The sequence below is a fragment of the Cheilinus undulatus genome, linkage group 5, assembly GCF_018320785.1.
Source record: "Cheilinus undulatus linkage group 5, ASM1832078v1, whole genome shotgun sequence".
Lineage (NCBI taxonomy): Eukaryota > Metazoa > Chordata > Actinopteri > Labriformes > Labridae > Cheilinus > Cheilinus undulatus.
Window position 1 is genome coordinate 32,833,034 of NC_054869.1, and position 20,613 is coordinate 32,853,646.

The following is a 20,613-nucleotide window of genomic DNA, read 5'->3' on the forward strand; positions in this document are numbered from 1 at the left end:
TATTGACATTATTCAGCCTAAGTCTGATGTAGAGAGCCTTTTGAAGATTCGCCAGCCAAATGATCCCAACTTATCCAAAAGGGCTAGGAGCATCCACCTTTGTTGTGAGAAAAGCCTGGAGAACAATGACATTACTTCCTCTTCACTGACTCTGAGTGAATGGAGGCTCTCTGAGCAATAAGAGGACAGCCTACAGTTTCAGAGTATAAAGAGAAGGAAACCCGGGACAACTGCCTTTACTGTTATTTGATGTGAAAGAGTTGGATTCCTTCACTAAATATGCAACATCAAAGGTCATTGGAAGTGTAAGAAATGAAGAGTCCTGTGTCAGGTTTGATATGAAACAGACTGAAATTAATATCATCACACCAATTATACATGCAAACCTTTGAAGTCGTATTAGGGCCACTCTATTACATTACTACATTTAAGAGAGCCCAAACTCTTTAGTTTTTCCTCTGAAAAAAACCCAGATCTTTATCTTTTTAAAAGCTGCCCTAACACGGCATCATACAGACCAAAGAGATTTTTTTTCATACTGCTGTTTAGCTTTGGTTTCTACTAGAAATGCTTATTATTATTATCAGTATGATATTGTATCGGCAGATATAGCTTAAAAAGTAAATTACCAGTATTGGCAGATATGAAAATCTCTGCTGATGTTTTGGCTATAAAATTTGCTAATAATCAGCTTTAAATGAACAAATAAGTAAGTGGAGTTTTAGGCTGGACCAACACACTACTAAAGCTGAAGTATTTTTTCTTTATTCATCATCATTTAAGACACTTTAAAGTGTTTTTTAGCTTAAATCCTATCCTTTAAACTATTAATGACTGAAATTTGTTGATTTGTTCATCCTCAAGCTTTAAAATGTGTTTAAGTATTTAAATTGTAGGCCTTAACTACATCTAAACATTGGTATTAACATCGGCATATCAGCAAAAATCCAATATCAATTATACACAAAACTCATCAAAATATCAACCTACTTTTTTTCTGAGCCGCATGTACAATCTCATATCTAATAGTGTTTAATTTGAGTATAAATTCAACAGCATAGGCTGCTGTCATTAGCACTGAATAATGCAACTGCATGTTCCAACGTCTGCAACATAGAAATATAAGATCATCCTGTGCAGTGAATGCTACAGAAAAGGATTAGGGCCACTGAAAAAAAAAAATTGAGACGCAAATTTATGTTTTTTTACTTGTGAAAAAAAGTCAGAACTCTGAGATTAAGCTAGTTAGCGTTAGCTCTGCGGTGTTTACTGCGTTATGGGAAAGTTATTTTTACACATAAGTGCCAGTAACTTTCACGTTAAATTCTGGTAATATTCCTTGTCAAGAAGTGCTTTACTTTAAGTCTTTAAAACAGTTTTACATCATTTAAACTGTAAACAACATTAGCCGTGTTAACAGCCTACTGTTTGTTACCTTCGGCTCAGGAGTGTTCCCCTTTGCGGAGGTTGGTAGGTACGGTGGCCGGCTTGGATTCCTGTCGCTACAGTTGCATGATTGAACCACTCGGTGGCGAAAAAGTCGCATCTGTATGATCGTTGCATCAATTTTTGGTGCTTTGGCGACCACCAAAGGTCTCCGAGTAAAACTACACTGTTCTTAAACATTTAGTTCTGTTTACTGTCTTTCACAGACAGACTGTTTTTGTTGACAGAGGCTGGTGAAGCCAGCAAAGCCTGAGAATCCAAGAACCATGTCAACTGAAAAAATATGGCTCTGCTAGTCCACAGCCCGTTGTTTGGGAAATTGTTTGCCTGTGGGGTATGTGTCTGTGTATTCAGCACTTGCCACGATGTCAGTAATCTGTGGCTTAATGGTTACATTGGAGAGAGTCATTTATTACATGCTAGGTGAGAGCGTATGTAAAGTTCAAAACTCATAAAGCAAAATTAGAGCATCAAGTAAAGAGAGACTTTTGACACATTATGGAGAAATATCTATACAGTTATGAGCATAAGTTTTACACATGAAGGGATTCATCACAGGGGGAATGTGCTACAACCAAGGCAGAGTCAAGCTCAACACATGTTGAGACACCTGTGTCACTAGGCAACCAAGGTCAAGCTCAACGGCATCCCTTTTGTCTGGGTCTATTCACCCCTGGTTAATACGCCCAGAGACCGCCAGCGGTTTTCAGGCCCCTGTGACATCCGGAGAACCAGGGTCTGGTGGTAACCCTGTGCCCGCTCAGGCAGTAGGCCTACCCTAGACCATGCTTACTCGCCACATCCAGCCCTTACGCCACATTCTTAATAGAGCGGACTTTGTTAATTTTTCAGCAGGTTATTTTCCCATGCCTCTGGTAATATGACATCTGGAGCATGACTAGGGATTGTCAGTCCTCCTTCCCACCTAATGGTGCCCTCAGGTGGCTTACTCGCCATATCTACGCCTTACTTCAGCTTGAATTTTTGGCCCAAACATGCCTAAAATTACTGCACAGTGTTGTGTGTAACCAATAATAACTGATGTGCTAGGTTCTGAAATTATTCAACAAAATTTACAAAACATGGGAATGGGGGAGTTAAGAGAAAAAAAACTGGAGCCAAGAGGCCACTGTTCAACTCCTCTGAAAAATATATTTCATCTCTTGGGTTCAAAGATGGTCTGAGCGCAGGAGCCCATGTGGAGCTATGTGTCTTTAATGTCTGAGAAGATGATGAGAGATATTTGGGGCAATTTCAGATCAGTGCCTCATCCAGGAGCAGAGAAAGAGGAGGTAGTGATGATGTAAGGATGAAGGGAGGTTTGTAGGTTCTCTGACCCCTTTCATAAAGCTCTATTGTACAGATAGGAGGAGAGCGGAGGCCTCTCTCATCACTGATGTGTATGTGTGCCAGTGCCAGAGTAGTAGTATGCTAAAAGATGTGTTTGAGGCTTTGCTACAGCTCCCCCTTCTGTTGAGGATGGCACTTCTGACAAGTGATGAACCATGTTTTAGCCTCAATGATGAAGTCTTAGATGGAGCTGCCACTTTGGGGTCTCTCTTGTTACATTTATTCTTATTAACCTATATCAAGCTTCTATTCAGCACTCCATGCTAAAATGCTTACTTTTGGTACAGTGAGTTCATATAAAAGCAACTTTCTCTTCATTTTTACTTAAGTATAGTCAACCTTAAGAGAGTATATGTCAGCAGTGGTAATACTACTTTTACTCAGATGCCAAATGTCCACTACATGCTGTCCTCACAAGAGAGTCGTGCATTCCTTCTCACAACAAACAGTGGGGCACCGGGGAGTTGAAGTTTGTGTGTGAAAGAGAGCGACAGAGAGAGAGAGAGATGGATAGTTGAATCACTGGACATGAGCATCAGCCAAAACTGAAACAATGAGCCTCCTGTTCGATTTCTCCCCTCCTTGCCCCCCATGGTTTGTCCCAACATGATCTGTTGTGAGTGGATGGGCAGAACAACAGATGAATAAGAGGGGGAGGATTATAAAAACACATTTACACACACAGACACCATATTGAAAAAACTACAACTCTGATTGATGTCAAGTTTTCAGCCTCTCAATTTAATGAGTTTGAGATTCCCCACCAAAAAGGACAGTTTCACATTTAGCACAGGCAAAAGGAGGGGGCTGATTATTGCACAAGCTACATCGTACCCTAAAACACACACTCCTACAATCATACACACAAATACACACACTGCCTTGGAATACATTGATTTGTTAAAACAATAACACTTTTTTTCTGGCCTATTTGGTATAACATGATTCTATTTGGCCAACAAAAGTACATAATTTCATTAAAATGTAATGTATTTCATGACTACACCACATAGATCTCATTGCACATAAAATAATTTAGAAGTTTTTTTTTCACCTTGATAACAAGATGCCATTTCATAAGTGGCATTTTAGCAACAAACAGAAGTAAAAGGCACATGGGTGAGAATTAAAAAAAAAATGGGTAAAACTGCAAAGCACTGGAAGTAAATTTGAACAGACTTAAATCTCATGATTTCCTGATGAGTGCCCCCCTTTAAAGAAGCTGTGGCAAGCTGCAGTCAGTACTGTTCTCTTACTGGTATTAGAATCAGCATTGGAATCAGGCATGCTCTAAAATGGGATAGAGTACTGGCAGTTACCAGTCTAAATACACTACAATAACTTGTCAGCTGGGGTGCAGGTGGCCTAGTAGTGCCCCATGTAAGGAAGCTACTCATCTAAGTGGGCAGTGCAGGTTTGGATCCGACCTGTGGCTCCTTTTCCACATGTCATTCCCCTCTCTCTCCCTGATTTTCTACACTTTTAACTGTCCTGTCTAGTTCAAATAAAGGCAAAAAAAAAAGAAAAGAAAACTTCATAAGCCCCATGTTATCTCTCTGCAATCAGGTAGATTATTGTGTCACAATAACAGCTCAAGTTTGGTCTAGAGGAGAATGTAGTATTAGTTAAAGCTACAGTACGCATTATTACCTCACTTATTTGTTGAAATATATTTTGAAAATTGCATTAAATTAGTAATATCAAATGAAGGTTTTCCTTTGAATAAATGTGTTTCTATTCTGTCCACAAGCACCCTTCTTTGTAGTCTATTTAAATTTGTCAGGTCTAAATGAAACAATTAATCAGGGATAAGTTGAACTGAAGTTGATCACAGCGCCTCTGTGAGAAGAATATCAGGGTTGGTTAAATCTGTATAATTTCAAACTAAGACCACTATCGTCTGGCTTCTGTTTATGTTGCATACTGCCACTTTAAAAATGTTAACACCCAGATTTTTTTCCAGTGATGTGTTTTTGTGTTCAAATCCAGTGGCTCCTTTCCTGAATGTAACTCCCAACGCTCTCTCTCTCCTCACTTTCCATCTATGTCCACCTTCCTATCTCTCAAATAAAAGCCAAAAAGCCCCAAAATAAATCTTTAAATAAAAATAAATATATTTTGGTTAACTGTTACTATTCAGTATGATGCCCTGAATAAAAACATGGGTTTAAACATGGCTATATTTCTCTTTTCTTTACAACTTTCTTTCATCCCTCATTCATTTTGTGACTGTTCAGAGGTCTCACCTCAAAGTTGGGAATTAGTGCAGGACAAGAAGGAAGAATCACAGACTGAAAACCATCCAAAATGAAAAGAGTTAAAAGAAATAATCATCTAGGAGTGGGAAGCTTGTTTTAAAAGGATGACGTGATGAAACATCCACTGAATGGGGAAATGATCTCTGAGGTTACTTTGCATGTTTGTCATGTAGACTCACAGTGAATTACAGCAATCAAAAATATCTCTTTACATTAAAACACCCAGACCCAATTACAGGAAAAACCTGACACAAGTGGCACAAGTTGACAGCAAAAAGTCTCTTGAATATTCAACATTCAGCATTCAATAAATACAATTGTAAAGTTCGTCACTACTTAAGTCACAATATTTGCCTTTTTAAAGATCATTCGGCTACTACTGCATGTTCTTACTCTGAACACACTTTCATAGTATAACAGGCTTGGCATTTGGCACAAAATTAAAATATGTCATACTTTACAATAAAACTATGTTATTAAAAATAAGTAAATAAGATTCTAAACTGTATAAAAATAATTGGCATATTACACAAGTAAAATCATTCGAGTAAAGGCCTAGTGATGGAAGTTACTGCAGTTTGTATGGCTGTAAACTATGAACACCTGCAGTCTGGCTCCTCTGATTCAAACCCACATCAGGCTAAAGAAGAGACAGAAAGCAGCTACACTTAAGAAAAACTGTTATGACACCTCCAGATATGCTGTAAACATCAGCCAAACAGCTGTAAATGACTGTAAATAATATTTTCACTGAAGGAAGGGGTTTAACAAAGCAGGCTTATGAAGAAAGTGAACCAAATTCAATGAAAAAAGAATGTCTTCCTGTAAAATGGTTGCTTTTAAATAGCTATCAAAAAAGCATCAAACTTCATTTAAGGTTTTAAGCTGATGATGGAGCTCTGGGATAAAACATCTTTTACCACGATTATTTGGCTCACTTTAACTCCACTTTGTTTCAAGAGACACTCAGTCTTGCCCAGGTCTCACTACTGAGGGGCAAAGCTCCACATTTACTCCAGCGGTCCAGGTGGGGGCGACAATGAGCATTTTTCCAGGTTTAGCCCATGTCTGTGAACTTATTAGCCTCCTGTTTAGCATGTGACACTGATCTAAGTTCAGCTCTCTGTCTCACTCTTCACCAGCAGAGGAGGTCTGAGTAACTCAGATCTGTGTCTGATGCTCTGGAAGAAGGAGGCCCGTCACCCACCCATCCACTCTTAAGCTCCAGTAGCTCAATCTGTCTTCCAGACTGCATTCAGGACCTTGACCACCTCTTCATAGATAATGAAGACTATGGCCACATCCAGACAGACCCGGCCCAGCCGAGGAACTGTTCCTTTATAGAAACTACAGAGAAAGAGAGAGGGGAAAGATAGGTATTTATATCCAGAAACAGGACAGTAAAATCCTTAGATTGGTATGCATGTATGAGCTACAAAGAGATAACATTTATATAAGCATGTAAATATTTAGTATCTTTACACATAATTTACTGTAAATGTCCTTGACTCTTTAATGCTGCTGTTAACAGTAACAGAAAAAATCAGTTAAGGCTTACCTTACAACTTGATTTTTTACTTTTGTTTTATAGAATAAAGATGCATTTCTACCAAGCGGTTGGGTCAGTCCAGTTTTGTAAGGTGCAAATTCTTTTTTGCGTTTCCACCATAAAAAATTAGGAAGCATACCAGAATTAAAAATCCATATCATCCTATGTTCAAACCCTTCTGCTGCAGTACTAGGAATATCAGTCCAACCCCAAAGGGGGAAGCTAGACATACGCTGGTCCATTGTTTGGTGCAATAATGGTAAAAATGGACAAACATTAAACCTGCAATCATTAAAAACTGTGTTATGTCAAGGCTGTTTGGGTTGTTTTTTTTTTCTTTTTGCAAATAATGTCAGCGTGCAGCACTGCCCTGTAGACAACCTCTGAGGTGCAGACATTTCTAGGGATCACTGGCAAAGGAGTTGCAAATAGGGACTGGACAACATTTTAGGAACCCCTGCCTTACAAGTAAGGGTACAGTTAGCTGTGGAAATGCAAGCTCATGGTTTATCGTACCAAACTGGACCAAACTTTACTTACCCAAACCAGACCGCTTGGTAGAAATGTGCTATAAAAAACTAGAAACCTTACAAACAAAACTTAACTACAAATATCAAAACAACTTAGAGGTGTACTCACGCCATCACCCCTTCATTCCTCAGGATCTTTACAGCACAGTCCAATGTGCTTTTGTATTTATGTGCTTCCAGACCCTTAGGAAAGAAGAAATAGATCATATTTCATGACTCGTTGAAACAAACAGAACTGTGCTTTGAAACTCTGTCTTATTATGTACCTGCATCCGTGTCTTGATGACATCCAGAGGGGTGTTTCCAAAGACGCTAGCTGCCCCAGCTATGGCTCCAAATGCTCCAGTCAACAAGGGGTTAATGGCTTTATTGGGGTCGTCACCTAGAGGACAAAGAAAAAGAGGCAGACAATGCTGTCATGAAAATTTTGTCTAAATTCTTCAGCTGTTGTGCATCTGGTCAAACCATAAACATTACACCTTACTTTCATCTGTGTTGGTCTCTTTTCCAAAGTTCTCTCACTCTTATTACCAGATATTTAGTCTATAACCACTAACCTTTGTACCAGTTCTTCAGAGAGGTCATCACAAAGAATCGAATTGCCTGGTTGGATCCTTGTTTAAGGACAGTGGCAGTGAGACCCTGATATGTTCCTCTTAGTCCTTGGGAGGTAAGGCAAGAGGGTGCATTTGTTATACTTCATTCATTCATAAAAAAGAACAAGAATTACTATTTTGAATCAAGTGTAGAGGCGATACCCTACATGGCCAGTAGATGTCAGGAGAGCTGCATGCACTAAGGCTGGTGTTTACCTTGTTCTCTGACGATCTCCCGGACTCCATGGTAGAAGCCCCTATATTTAGGGTTTGCTGATGTCTGGTCATGAATGAATTTGACCTTTGGAGATAAGAAAAAAACAAACATAAAACAGAGTTTGGTTTTACTTTGACAAGTAAGTTAGACATACTTAAGTTTAGTATTACTCTGATTCTAAGTCACTTCAGATAAAACTCGGTTTTAGTAAATACTGATTGGCACAATGTTGCGCATTTTATCCACGACATATGATGAGCTACATGCTGTATGAGAAGACATTAATGTGCCTTGTGATAATATGTTGAAAAGAGACTCTTTTTTCGACACTGATAATTTTGTTTGTTTTTTATATTGAATGTTTTGTTGATGTTGTTGTTGCTAATAGTCAATCATTCATTTATTCATTGAGTCAAAATTTAATTTGAGTTTAATTTTTTCATCCATAGAACAAGTACTGTATTAAGCATGGATATTGTCTGAGGCATTATACCAGAGTTAGCTTAAAACGTATTTACAGTTAAAAGATCACAGTTATAGAAAATCACAGAAAATCCTCATACACGAAAATTAAAAACTCACAAAGTATGCTGGACAAATGGTTCATATATATTCAAGCAGGAGATGCATTCATTGTGTATGAAATAAAAACTTTAACCTATTTAATGGGAAATCTGTGGAAGATCAGTGGGTAGCATACCTTTACAGTTTCCATCGGACAGACGACTAACACGGCCTCCATCACCCCGGCTCCAAGCCCACACAGCAGACCTCTGGTGCTGTCCAGTCGACCGGACTCATCCTTAGCATGGTTACTGAGGAACTCGAACACCCCAAACCTTAAGACCAGAGCAGAGAGAGCATGGAATCATGGGAAAAGTTCAAGTTCATAGTAAAGTAATAACCTCAGGTGGATAACTTGTGTATGCTAGCAGTAAACCTCTACAAAACAGGTTTATGTTACTTCATTTATGATGTTAACTAATCATTTACAGCTATTTATCCACATCTTGCACATAACTTAGTTTGAATTTTAAACTTGACAAAGTGAAGTAATCAGGATTGTTTGTGACTGCAGTGTTTCCCAGACATAGATGATACTTGGGCAGGGCGCCCAGGTATATTTACAGCCAACCAAGAATATTTGCTGACAACCTTTTCTGTCCTTTTAAAAAACTGTCTGTACTTATCATCCATGAATGAGAGAGGCATCCACTCGTATTTTTCTCCAGTGAATGAACCATCTGAGGAGCAATGTCTCATATTTCATTCACACCATCATTTGAACATTTTCTGCAGCTTCTTGCTGCTGTTATTTTCCTGTACTCCTTCTCTCTAGGATGATAGTTGCAATACCTCATCAACTGTGCAACTTCACAAACAAAGCTGCTATGGATTTTGTATGAATCCTTCAATAACCTCAACACCAGTATCTATACTTGCTTCTTCAATATGTCAGCACACAACATTTTCAGGTTGCTAACAGAGGAAAGAAGCCAAAAGGAGATAGGACGCTAGGTTGGTTGAACAAAAAGATCATTGCAAAATAGTATATATATACATTGGCCAGTTGATTAAAATTGTTCATATGTGTACTGTTTTGTGATAGAATTGCGAGGTACGGACACCAAATGATATCAAGAGCTACTGTATGTGCAGTATAAGCTAGAGGCTGAATTTAAATGATCCTTACTGATGAAGATACAGAGAAAAAAAAGATGGCAATACCACAATCAGAGACAATGTGATCCTTTGAATTAAAAGATTAAAACTACAGTTATAGCACAAGCAAAAAAGCCTTCAAGAGAAAGTTGATTATGCTGCTTCTAATCAGCAGAAGTTCCTTATAAAAGGAGGATTTTCACACTCCATGAAACACTGATTACAAAAAAAAAAAAAAACACACAGATGCACTTTGGGGCAAAAAAATCCCTTACATCTATGATTTCTTCAGTGAGAACAAACAGCTGAAAGTGCTGTAAAAGATTCATGCTGTTACTTTATTATTGTAATAAAGCACCTGCATCCTCATTAGGGATCCACCAATAAAGTGTAGCACCACAGTAACCACAGAGTGACCAGCAACAGCTGTCATGGAAGCAGGCCCAGAGCGAGAGAGAGAGTGAGAGAGAGAGATAGTGAGAGAGAGTGAGAGCGAGTGAGCGAGAGAGACAGAGAGAGAGAGAGAGAGAGAGAGAGAGAGAGAGAGAGGTGCGGTTTATGTATCTCCTCAATCAGGCAGGGTTGTGCCAGCAAGTCGTTTACAAGAAAGGTTATTTATAGACGGAATTGAATTGTGGTGAAGGTAGGACGCTGCCCGGTACATTTTGCAGACGAGGGCGGGGGAGGACAGACACTTGGTCCTGATAAATGCTCTGTGTCTCCTCTCTGTCTTTTCTCTGCCTGCTTTACCTGACATACACAAACACCATCTCTCCGACTCGGCTCCTGCGGTTTTTGCTTTCTCCTCCATCTGCCTTTTTATTTCAGGATTTTCCTCAGTTCATTAACCTCCCACATCTTTCTCAGAGTTAGTTTACTTTGAAAAAAGCGGCGCCACACAATTAAGCAACTCCCTCTGTAAAGCAGGAACAAATAGATCATAAAAATAAATCTTTTTGTTTCTCTCTTATGTGCCCCTCTTAGTGGTTTAACAGCTTTCATGTTTTAATGCAATGAAAAATGTACTTCCCTACAGCTTTCTCAGGCCTAGCACTTAATAAGTAACCTTGTGAAATAAATGCTATTCATTAAAAGCTGCTGGAGAGAAATATGCTGCTGTCAAATCTGCTCCTGTGCCAATTTAATCCAGTCTCCTCTCCTAATATAACAAGTAGACTAAACTTCACTCTCAGAATGAGACACATCATCTTTTGGCCCACATTCACACTCAAAGATGTGTCACTGTAGATAGCGGAGGGCCAGTCGATCTCCATTAGTGGCTCTTTCTACAAGGTCAGGTGTCCTGATGAGATGAAGAAGAGGAGGTGAAGAGGAGAAATTAAAAAGAAAAGTCGAAAAAATAGCAATGTAAATATGGAAGAAGGATTAAGGGGAGAAAAAGGTCAACGGCTCTCTTCTCTGTCCTTCTCGTCCATCTTTGACAACCCTCCAGCAGACGGTACAGTGCATGATGGTGCACAGGCAATCAGTTAATGGGATGGGGGATGAAGAGGGTTAGGGAGGGAGAAGATGTGATTGGAAGAGGAGGGGAGACAGAGAAAGGATTGAACAAATGCCTCAAAGGAAGAGGTGGTCAATGGATAAGAGCCAAAGTAGCCTCCATAAATCGTGTCTAAGTGATTGGCTTTAATCTCTGCATCATGTTTCATTTTTTCATCCATCCTTTCATCGCTGCTCTCTCTAGAGAATGACTCTTAATTAACCCTCTATTGCATGAATTTTTTTTTTTTTTTTTTTTTTTTTGTGGAAAAAAAAACATTCAAACTAATTTTTGGTAGCTTGGGGGTCCTTATTGAGAGATCAACCAAAAAAATTGCTCCCCCACCATCCACACTCCAGATTTTGGCTCGTTGCCTCAGGGCAACAATGTGCAAAAAGGGTACCAAAACACCATGGTTTACAGTATATAAAAAATAAAACAAATAAGCAGTTAGATTTTAAAAAATACATTATATTTTAATAATCAACATATCAATAAAACAACTTTATAGTCATATATTCTATAATCAAGCACTGATCCCATTCCATTTACTATTTTTTAGTGCTATTCTACTGTATACTCATATGATAGTAGGAGTATTATTGTCACCTATTACAGTGTACTGCTACTACTCTAGGGAATAATATTTATCTAACTAATCTTGCACATATGTGATGGCAAAAGAAAAGACAGTCTGAACTTAAATGTAAACTTTATTGCTTTTTGGAGCTTAAACTGCATTATACACATATTCAGCACTTTTCCCTGATAAAGATGGACTCAGATCTATCAGTGATGAAAAAAATGGTTCCCCCCATGAAGACTCCCTGTTTTTAACCCTGCTCTACCCCTATATTACATTTTTTATGAGTTCGGCAAAGCCTAGTGTGAAGAAACAACTGTACTTTTCTATGCCTTTGTAGGTCTGAATGTATGTTTGCATGTAGGAGTTAGTCTGCGCATGCCAGTAGAAATGATTCCGTGTGTCTGAATAACGTGTTAGTTGAGCATGTTTCAGTCCCAGTGTTTCTTTGCAACAGTATTTGGTGTAGAACCAAGGAAAGCTGTTGCTGTGGATGCAGTGCAGTTGCAGTGGTGGATGTAAACAGACCATCTCCTATAAAAGACAATCAAACATACAGAGTCACAATAGGACTTCTCCAGCCCTCCAAAAAAAGGACTCACAAAACACTGACATCTACACATATACCATAGCAAAGTCATTTACATCAAAGATGATATCTGACTGGCTAGTCTCAAATTCAAAATACTCATTATTATATTACTAATCACTCATGACAAAGTTCTGAAAATTGTAACTTTGCACCTCTTAGTTCTGGTTCCTGGGACTTGTTTTTGCTGCTTCTTGATTGATTTTTTTTTTTAAATTAACTGGATTTACAACAAGCTGATCATTTGGTTCAGATGTAATGAAGAAGGCAAGCATCTAAACATGTAGGGTGGGATGTCTCAAGGTCCAGAGTTGATAACCACTGCTTCAGCAAAATTTCTCTAATAGTAGTGGCCTAACTGCATAATGTTGCCCTGCGGCAACGAACCAAAAAACTCATTTTTATCAGAATATGTCTTTAAATAATATATTTCTTTACACACCAATGCATATGCACATATTTTTATTTATGGGGATATTTCCATTTATTCATGTGAAAAAACCGTATTTAACTTGCCAATCTCTGGCGCCACGTCTTATTCAATTTTGGCTCCAAAAGGGGATGCTGTATTGGCCCCTGTAAAATTTGTTCCAATAAAGAAGTGAGCTAACCACATCAAATGAACTTACTGAACCAGGTTGTAAACAATGTTTATTTCTGATCTGAAACAGGTCTGGTTGAATAGATGTGTATGTGACTTACAGGACATTTGCAGCCAGCCTCAAGTGGACACCTGAGGAACTGCAGTTTTTAAAATTCTACATTTGTATTTTGTAGGGGTTTGTTAATTTGTTTTTGGATTTAGTTTAAAATGAGCTCTGTGGAGGAAAAAGTTGATGAAACTTAAAAGTTTTATTCATCAAGATAAACTTCACCGAATGTTAATTTTCTTAATTTTTTGGAGCACAAACACACTTGGCAAAAAAGACAATATAATAGTAAATTCAAATTTTTAGAGTCTACTCAGTGTGACTAACAAATTGCAAAGTTTGAGTCAAGTAGTCAAATTGCAAAACACAGAAAGATAGGACATTAATATGTTTGATTTGATGACGTTTAATACTCCAAACAAACCATGTAGTCCTAGGAAGTTAGCGAGTGCCTTTTGTAAGATGTGATAAAGCTTCAAAATTCACAAGTGGGGTATCTTTAGATGCATTTTATTAACCAAAATCTTGTAAGCTTGTGTTTAACACAGACCTTATTTCGGCATCTTACTGAACACTTAATCAAAATCCCCATAGACTTAGAGATGGAGGGACTGGATGTGCTAAAACTTGAACACATTTCTGGGATTTATGGGCTCATTACTGCACTATATTGTACACATTATTCAACTGACAAATACAGATATTTTAATATACAGACAGCAAAATAACAACAAGGGCTGAATTTCTTGTTTTAAGTAAATGTGTTCCCGTGATTAAAGCATGATTTACATGTGAAGCCGAGCTAATTAACTTCATACAGCTCATTTCTAGATACTTAGAAAGTGAAATTTAATTTCTCTGCTGGCACATATTTGTCCTTATTACAAACAATACAAACCTTAGTTTTTGCTTTTTAATCTAGAAATAAGGTATCCTTGTCAACTGAATGTGGCACACAAGTGTAATTAGATATTTTTGACTAGAAATTAGACATAGTTTTCTATTGTTAATCTTTATACTGTTTTTTTCACCATGTTATAGATGTGAATGTCCATTGTAAAAATGAGCAATTTTAAAAAAAGTCTGAAATATTTCTCAGATTTTTATAGCCAGTCTAAAGTGACAAATGGTCACTTGCAGGGTTATTTTGGCACTCATATATTTATATCATACATTGAACTTATCTCCTAGACATCTGAAAACTGCACAAACAGGTTATGATTAAATAGGACCATAGCTGGGGAGCAGGTGGCCTAGTGGTTAAAGCCACTCCCCATGTACACGGACGGCCCGGGTTAGAATCCGGCCTGAGGCCCTTTACCGCATGTCTCACCCCCACTCTTGACCCTGTTTCTGACTCTATCCACTGTCCTCCTCTGTCTAATAAAAGCCCAGATATAAATCTTTAAAAAAAAAATTTAAAAAATTAAAAATAAAATAGAATCATGGCTGAGAATGTAGTCATACCAAACTGATTTCTTCAGACCAAACAGGTGCACTCATGTTAAACTAATAAATTACTGCCAAATGCCATCATGTAGGAGCCTTTCAAGAAAAGAGAGAAAGAAAGAGTTAGCGGTAACGTGAGTTAACTCAATATCAAGACTAAAGTGGTTTCATTGCAACATACAGTAGTGGTGCAGTAATTAATTATTTATATGGAGTAATGAGGAGTTTTACTTTTGTTCTGAATAAATTATTGTTTTAGAATACCAATGATGAAATCAGGAAGTTTGAAAATATTTGTAAAACGTCAAATTTTTGTTTTTAAGGAAAGATTAAAGTTGGATAACAGTACAGATTCCAGAAAACTGAACCAGAATGAGCTCAAAGTGAACTGTACACATCCTTAGATGTCACAGACTAAAAAGGTGATCAACAGGGCTAAATGATTTTATCAATATATAAATAATATATTCACACATATGTAGTCACTTGAATATATGTTCATATAAAACATCAGGAGCTGAGGATAGGAAACAGCCTTTTAACCTCTGTGTTCCTCTGTGCACGTCTCCTCAGAGAAAATTCTCCTTAGAGCAGAAAATAAAACCCTTCAGACTCCTGAAAGAAACACAGAAGACTGACTCATACGTACACACACTTTCAAACACACACTGTACATAAACATACACGCATCTATGGACAACACAAGTCTCCCTCTCTGTTCCCCTATTGAGACCCAGTCGGAGTTTGAGTGGCATCTTTGCTCCGCCTGGCTGCTCCTGTCTCTCCATCGTACAGACAGGCTCTCCCTCCAGCCTAACACACACACACACACACATTTACAGAAGTAGAGTGCTGTGTGCTCAGAGTGAAAGAATGAAACAGACAACGAAAACAGTGACAATAAAAGCGTCTGATTTGGTTTTGTGCAGCATATGTGTGCTTGAGAGTGTGTGCACTCATACACTATAGTGTGTGTGTGGGTAGGGGTGTGTGGGTGTGTGTGTGTGTGTGTGTGTGTGTAAATGTCATTGCTGCAAAAGAATAATGTAATTATACTGAAGGCTGGTATGGCATTTATGCCTTGCCTTGTGGGTAATGGGCCAGAATAATTGGAGAAAGCAAGTAAGTAGTTCCAGGTGAAAGATCTCGATGGCTGAGCTGAAAGTGCTCATTTATTTCCAGATTTAACTGCAAAAATGTAAACACTACCTTTCATGATTTTATGATATACATAGTTTTAATATCTAGTTTTAAATGATGGTGAAAATCTAATATCCGTAAACAGTGTGTGTCTACTCTGCTGCTTTTGTTTTTCTAAAGTTACTCATGTATGAGATTTTAAAGTTAATTGAGCTGAAATATTTTACAAAGAAACTGACAAAACACTGGCAGTTTTTCTCATTTGCTGTGAAAACACTTAGCTCAAACCTTTAAATAATTGGTTTACAAAAGATTAAAAATTCTTATCTATTCAAGCAGATTGTTTGTTTTGGTGCATGTGTGCAAGAGAGTAGGGACAATTCTCATCAAATCTGCCCTGAAATGACATGTTTATGGCTCACTGATCAAAACTGATTGTTTGGTTCTCTAAAACTGTCAGACTCTTCACAGCCATTCTTTCATAGTTTAGGCTTCACATGCAAAATTCATCCATTCACTTTTAAAAAATCTGTCAGACATACATGTATATGCTATAAATATCTATGTCATGATTTTGATGAGTGCCACAGACCTGCAGGGTCAGAGTAATGAGCTAATCACAATCAACCAATCATAGTCATGCTGGGGAGCATATTGTATGTTCAAGCATCAGCTCAACTAAGTCTTCATCAGGACATAGACAATAAAAGATAGACATTAAAATACAGACAGGGTGCCATGAGATAGAAGACATGACAAGTCACATGACCTATAAAGATAATCAACAAGAATTATAGACAGAAACTGACTTTTATACGCATATGCTGGCATATCTAAGGAAAATTAAAATATGCCAGCACAGCAAAAAATCACTAGTGTAAATTCAACTCTCATAGTTTTGAATACAACACTTTATATAGTGTTTATATAATCCTCACAGGTTCTGAGTTAAATTTACTTTGTAAAGAACCTCTTGTAGTGTTAATTTTTAACACTCATTTTTTCACACATTAACGGGTACTTTTAACACAACAGTGTGTTGATTCCTTCCACTATGGGTGTAAATTTAAGTTATTGTAATTTTAATCATCGACACATTGCAATGCACTTTCAAACTAAGAGACTGTCACCTTTTTATAAACACTTATGGCAAAGTCATGTGTATGAAAAGCAGTACACTACACTTTACTGCTGACTACCCCTTGTGACAGGTGGGAAGTGACTGAGTGAGTGGATAACTTCACTCATGGTGCAGAAGTGTCTAACGTCAAATGCAACAACAATACAGTGATCACTGCACAAAACACAACTACTAAACATATCTAAAGTTTAGATCAACAGAATTTCCACAGAGTTTGACTAACTCTATCAAATAACACTGAAGGGCATTTAACTCAGAATGGAGTTCAAATGACACTTTGGAGGTTAAAACCAAGTCTGAAATGTTTAACACTGAAATTTCAACACTTAAGTTTTAACCCCTGTGTACATGCTACATAAACTAAGAAAATAATTCTGTTAATGTGCACAAGAAACATGTTATCTATACAAAGACAAGTGAGTGCAATCACTTCCATACACCTCTGTATGGATGTCCTATGGAACTGCCACAGAGGGCCTTCGATTTCCAGTTTGAACAGCTTAGACAGCGGACTTTGTTTGCAAATAACTTACACATTCATTCATTTATTCACAAACATCTTGACCAGTATGGCTCCAAAGATGGTAAAACAGCTTTTCATTCTGGTGGCACTGGCCAGTACCTTGACACAAAAACTGGGTTTTGAAATGTAATTACAATGTTCTGGTTTCCTGCTACCTTTTTCAAACATGTGAATGCAATAGAGTTTTGAGTATTAAAAAATGTTGTGGCAGTCTCATGTACAATTTAGAGAATGTGAGGGCTGTTTCAAAATAAGAGCCAAAACAATCTGCAAAAACTGTGATGGCATCAGAAGCATGGCTGCTGTTCAGAAGAGCTATGTGGTTGTGCCTGGGTAAAATATATAGTCTCTAACTGACTATTTCTTTCAAAAAGATGCACGGTTACCAAAATAAATCACGAATCACACCAACAATAAACACAAAAGTCTACCATTCAATCAAATATTATTCTACTATTTCAAATTATTTGCTGTATTGCAGTAAGTCTCTTGCACTGTTGTTTATATATTCTGCTTGTAAATCCCTAAAGGTCTACAGGATCTTTTAGATGTATTACTTACCTGACTGCAGATTTTGGTATGGATCCGTACAGCAGAGAGCTGAGTCCTCGGTACAGTCCTTTGACACCATGACCCTGCACCGTCTGTTTCACACAGTCAGCTGCAGAATGACACACAAACGTTATTTGTTAATGTATACAAGGCAGACTTTGGTAGTTTGATTATGAGTTGTCCTATTGAAATCTCTTTTCACAGATTCTGTGTGTAAACACTGACTCTTTGGGCAAGTAATGCAGTGTTTAGTGTCAGAGGATTTTCTGTATTTGTTACTTTGTTGTCAGCTAGTGTTTTAGCACGTATGTGGTACATGCAGGACTTAATGCAGGATGCATTAAGTTGTAATGTTATTACTGGTGGACATCATATGACTTGAATTTATTCCTATAAAAGGTTATCTGTAAGCAGGTGAGGGTAACAATTTGCACAATAGCATTGTCTCTTAACTCTAACTTTTCATACTTCTTCTCCTTCGAGTTAGACTGTTAAAAATATTACCACTCAGAAAATAAAGCTTCTAAGCACTGGCTAAAGTTTGTCATGGCTCTTACAAGCTTTAATATCCAGACCATGGCTGCTGGTTGTGAGATTGCTCCCTTTAATACTTTTTTGAGAGTGCTCAACATCTCAGCAACAAGAGTAGCATGTGCACTGAAAAAACCCAAATCTAAGCAAGTGTATGTGTCTAATTCCAAGTCAGTAATATTTGATTAAACTTTAAGTTATAATCACCTGGCAAGTGCCAATACTCTAAGAAATGAAACACAGAAGCCTGTGTTAGGGGATGCACAATATTATTGGCAGGATAATGTATAAATATCAGCCTGTATCTGCTGTAAATATGAGCAGTATTATTGAAGAAGATTGTGGAGTTTAAGCAGGATCAACAGACCTACATCAACCGAATATCAGATACCAGCAAAAATCAAATATTAGGCATTCCTGGGCTTAATTAACTTGTAGAGTGCCTTTAAACGCACAATCTAATCTACACAATCTACAGTCTTATTTCAGACAAAAATGTTTATCTGGACTTGCTAATAATCTCATACCAGAAACATCTGTCCATCACTAGTGGTTCATAACATCACAAATAATGCAAACAGGGCAGAAGAACCACAGGCTGATTTCCCTGTGAACTTTCATCTTTCTCCCGGAGACATCAATTCTCTTCCTCATCTTCTGCTGTTTGTTTTTTTTTCATAGCACATAACCGAGCTGAAAAATCAACAGCTGTCTGCAGCGCTCATTAGCATGGTCTCTCATCCTCAGAGCTGCAGCCAGCATTAACACATCCCACAAGTGTGTGTGTGCATGTGTGTGTGTGTTTACACTGGTGTGTAGAGATGGAGGGAGTGTATGTGTGCATTGGTCTGTTCTAAGTCATATAAACAAGCATAGTGACAGCCTGCCAGAATCCCTAATGTACCTGGGGATGATGGGTAATTAGATAATGAGCTCCTGAGAGAGGAAGACAGGATGAAGAACAGAATACACTGAAGATAGATAGATAGATAGATAGATAGATAGATAGACAGACAGACAGACAGACAGACAGACAGACAGACAGACAGACAGACAGACAGATAGATAGATAGATAGATAGATAGATAGATAGATAGATAGATAGATAGATAGATAGATAGATAGATAGATAGATAGATAGACAGATAGATAGATAGACAGACAGATAGATAGATAGGAAAATTTCACATGCAGTGTTTTCTATATTGAAACCTGTAAAATTACGCCATATTGCATGTAAAATTCAAAAAATTTTGAGTTTAAGAACATAATATTACTGTCATTTTATGTTATGCTAAATCCTTTTAATTTTAAGAATACATTTTTAAATTAATATCAACTTCTATACATCAACCTGCATTTCATTGACTTGAAGCAAATGGGGAAAAGCTGTAAAGAAACATCAAGCGTTTGGGAAAAGTAGCTCTTGTCAGTGCATTATGTTTTGCTTATTTAAGCTAAGCTAAATGGCTGCTGGTTGGAGGTTTATATCCTTTAAAAAAATCAAAGTGTTTGTTCTATGTCTTTAATTATTTTGCTGTTTTATTATTTCATAATGGAAGAGGAAGAAATTACAAATTTTTTTATCACATTTGATAGGTGAGGCATTTTTGGTAACTGATAATCCACTGAACGGCATTTTATCATTTATCAGATTGTATACAAAAAATTTTTAAGGAAAATATTGATTATGTTGATAGATCACAAAATTGTGTACCAAATACAATACAACTGGCTTTAAAGGGTTAAAAATTACTGATGATTATTAACACATATTTTTTCCTCAAATGAAAAAAAAATCTGAAAGGATATATCACTGGTGGTTGGCACGTAAAATGACAAATATTTGATGTAAAACTATCACATCCAGCACAATATTTCCACAAAATAATAGAGCTGGCAGCTTTCTCTGGAAAGCACTGCACACTTCAGGCTCACCTATTCCTCTGTATTTTGGTGGATTTGCCTTCTCATCCAGTTGTAACTGAGTCTTCACATACTCTGTAGGGAAGGTGATGCAGATCTCTATGCCGCCTGCGATTCCACCTGAAAAATCAGAGCAGAAGTATATTCATTAATTTCATAAACACAAATAATGTGCTTTAATAAACATGGAACTTAAGCTTGCGCTACAAGCTTACCACTCAAGGTGCTTCTTATCCTGCAAGGTACACCTACCCATTCAAACACTATCACTAACTGATGGTGGAGTCTGGTCAGAAATGTGTCCGTCACTAATCCCATTCATAAGCATTCACACACCACTGATACAGAAATGGGAGCAATTTGGAGTTAAGTGTCTTGCTCAAGGACAAATTAGCATGCAGCTGCAGGAGCTGGATGTCA

The 20,613-nt window shown here is 37.6% G+C and overlaps 1 protein-coding gene across 1 annotated transcript in view; it reads right to left on the reverse strand.

Moving 5' to 3' along the window:
* Positions 1-3,560: 3,560 nt before the first annotated feature.
* Positions 3,561-20,613, reverse strand: part of si:dkey-178e17.1 (tricarboxylate transport protein B, mitochondrial) — a 32,402-nt gene continuing 15,349 nt past the window's right edge. Inside the window, exons 2-9 of the mRNA XM_041786774.1 lie at positions 20,206-20,313; positions 17,746-17,845; positions 8,647-8,785; positions 7,946-8,030; positions 7,691-7,795; positions 7,400-7,515; positions 7,243-7,316; positions 3,561-6,401 (exon numbers count right to left, since the gene is read on the reverse strand). Of these exons, the coding sequence (XP_041642708.1) occupies positions 6,287-6,401; positions 7,243-7,316; positions 7,400-7,515; positions 7,691-7,795; positions 7,946-8,030; positions 8,647-8,785; positions 17,746-17,845; positions 20,206-20,313 (842 nt within the window). The 3' untranslated portion in view covers positions 3,561-6,286. The remainder of the gene's footprint in view (positions 6,402-7,242; positions 7,317-7,399; positions 7,516-7,690; positions 7,796-7,945; positions 8,031-8,646; positions 8,786-17,745; positions 17,846-20,205; positions 20,314-20,613) is intronic.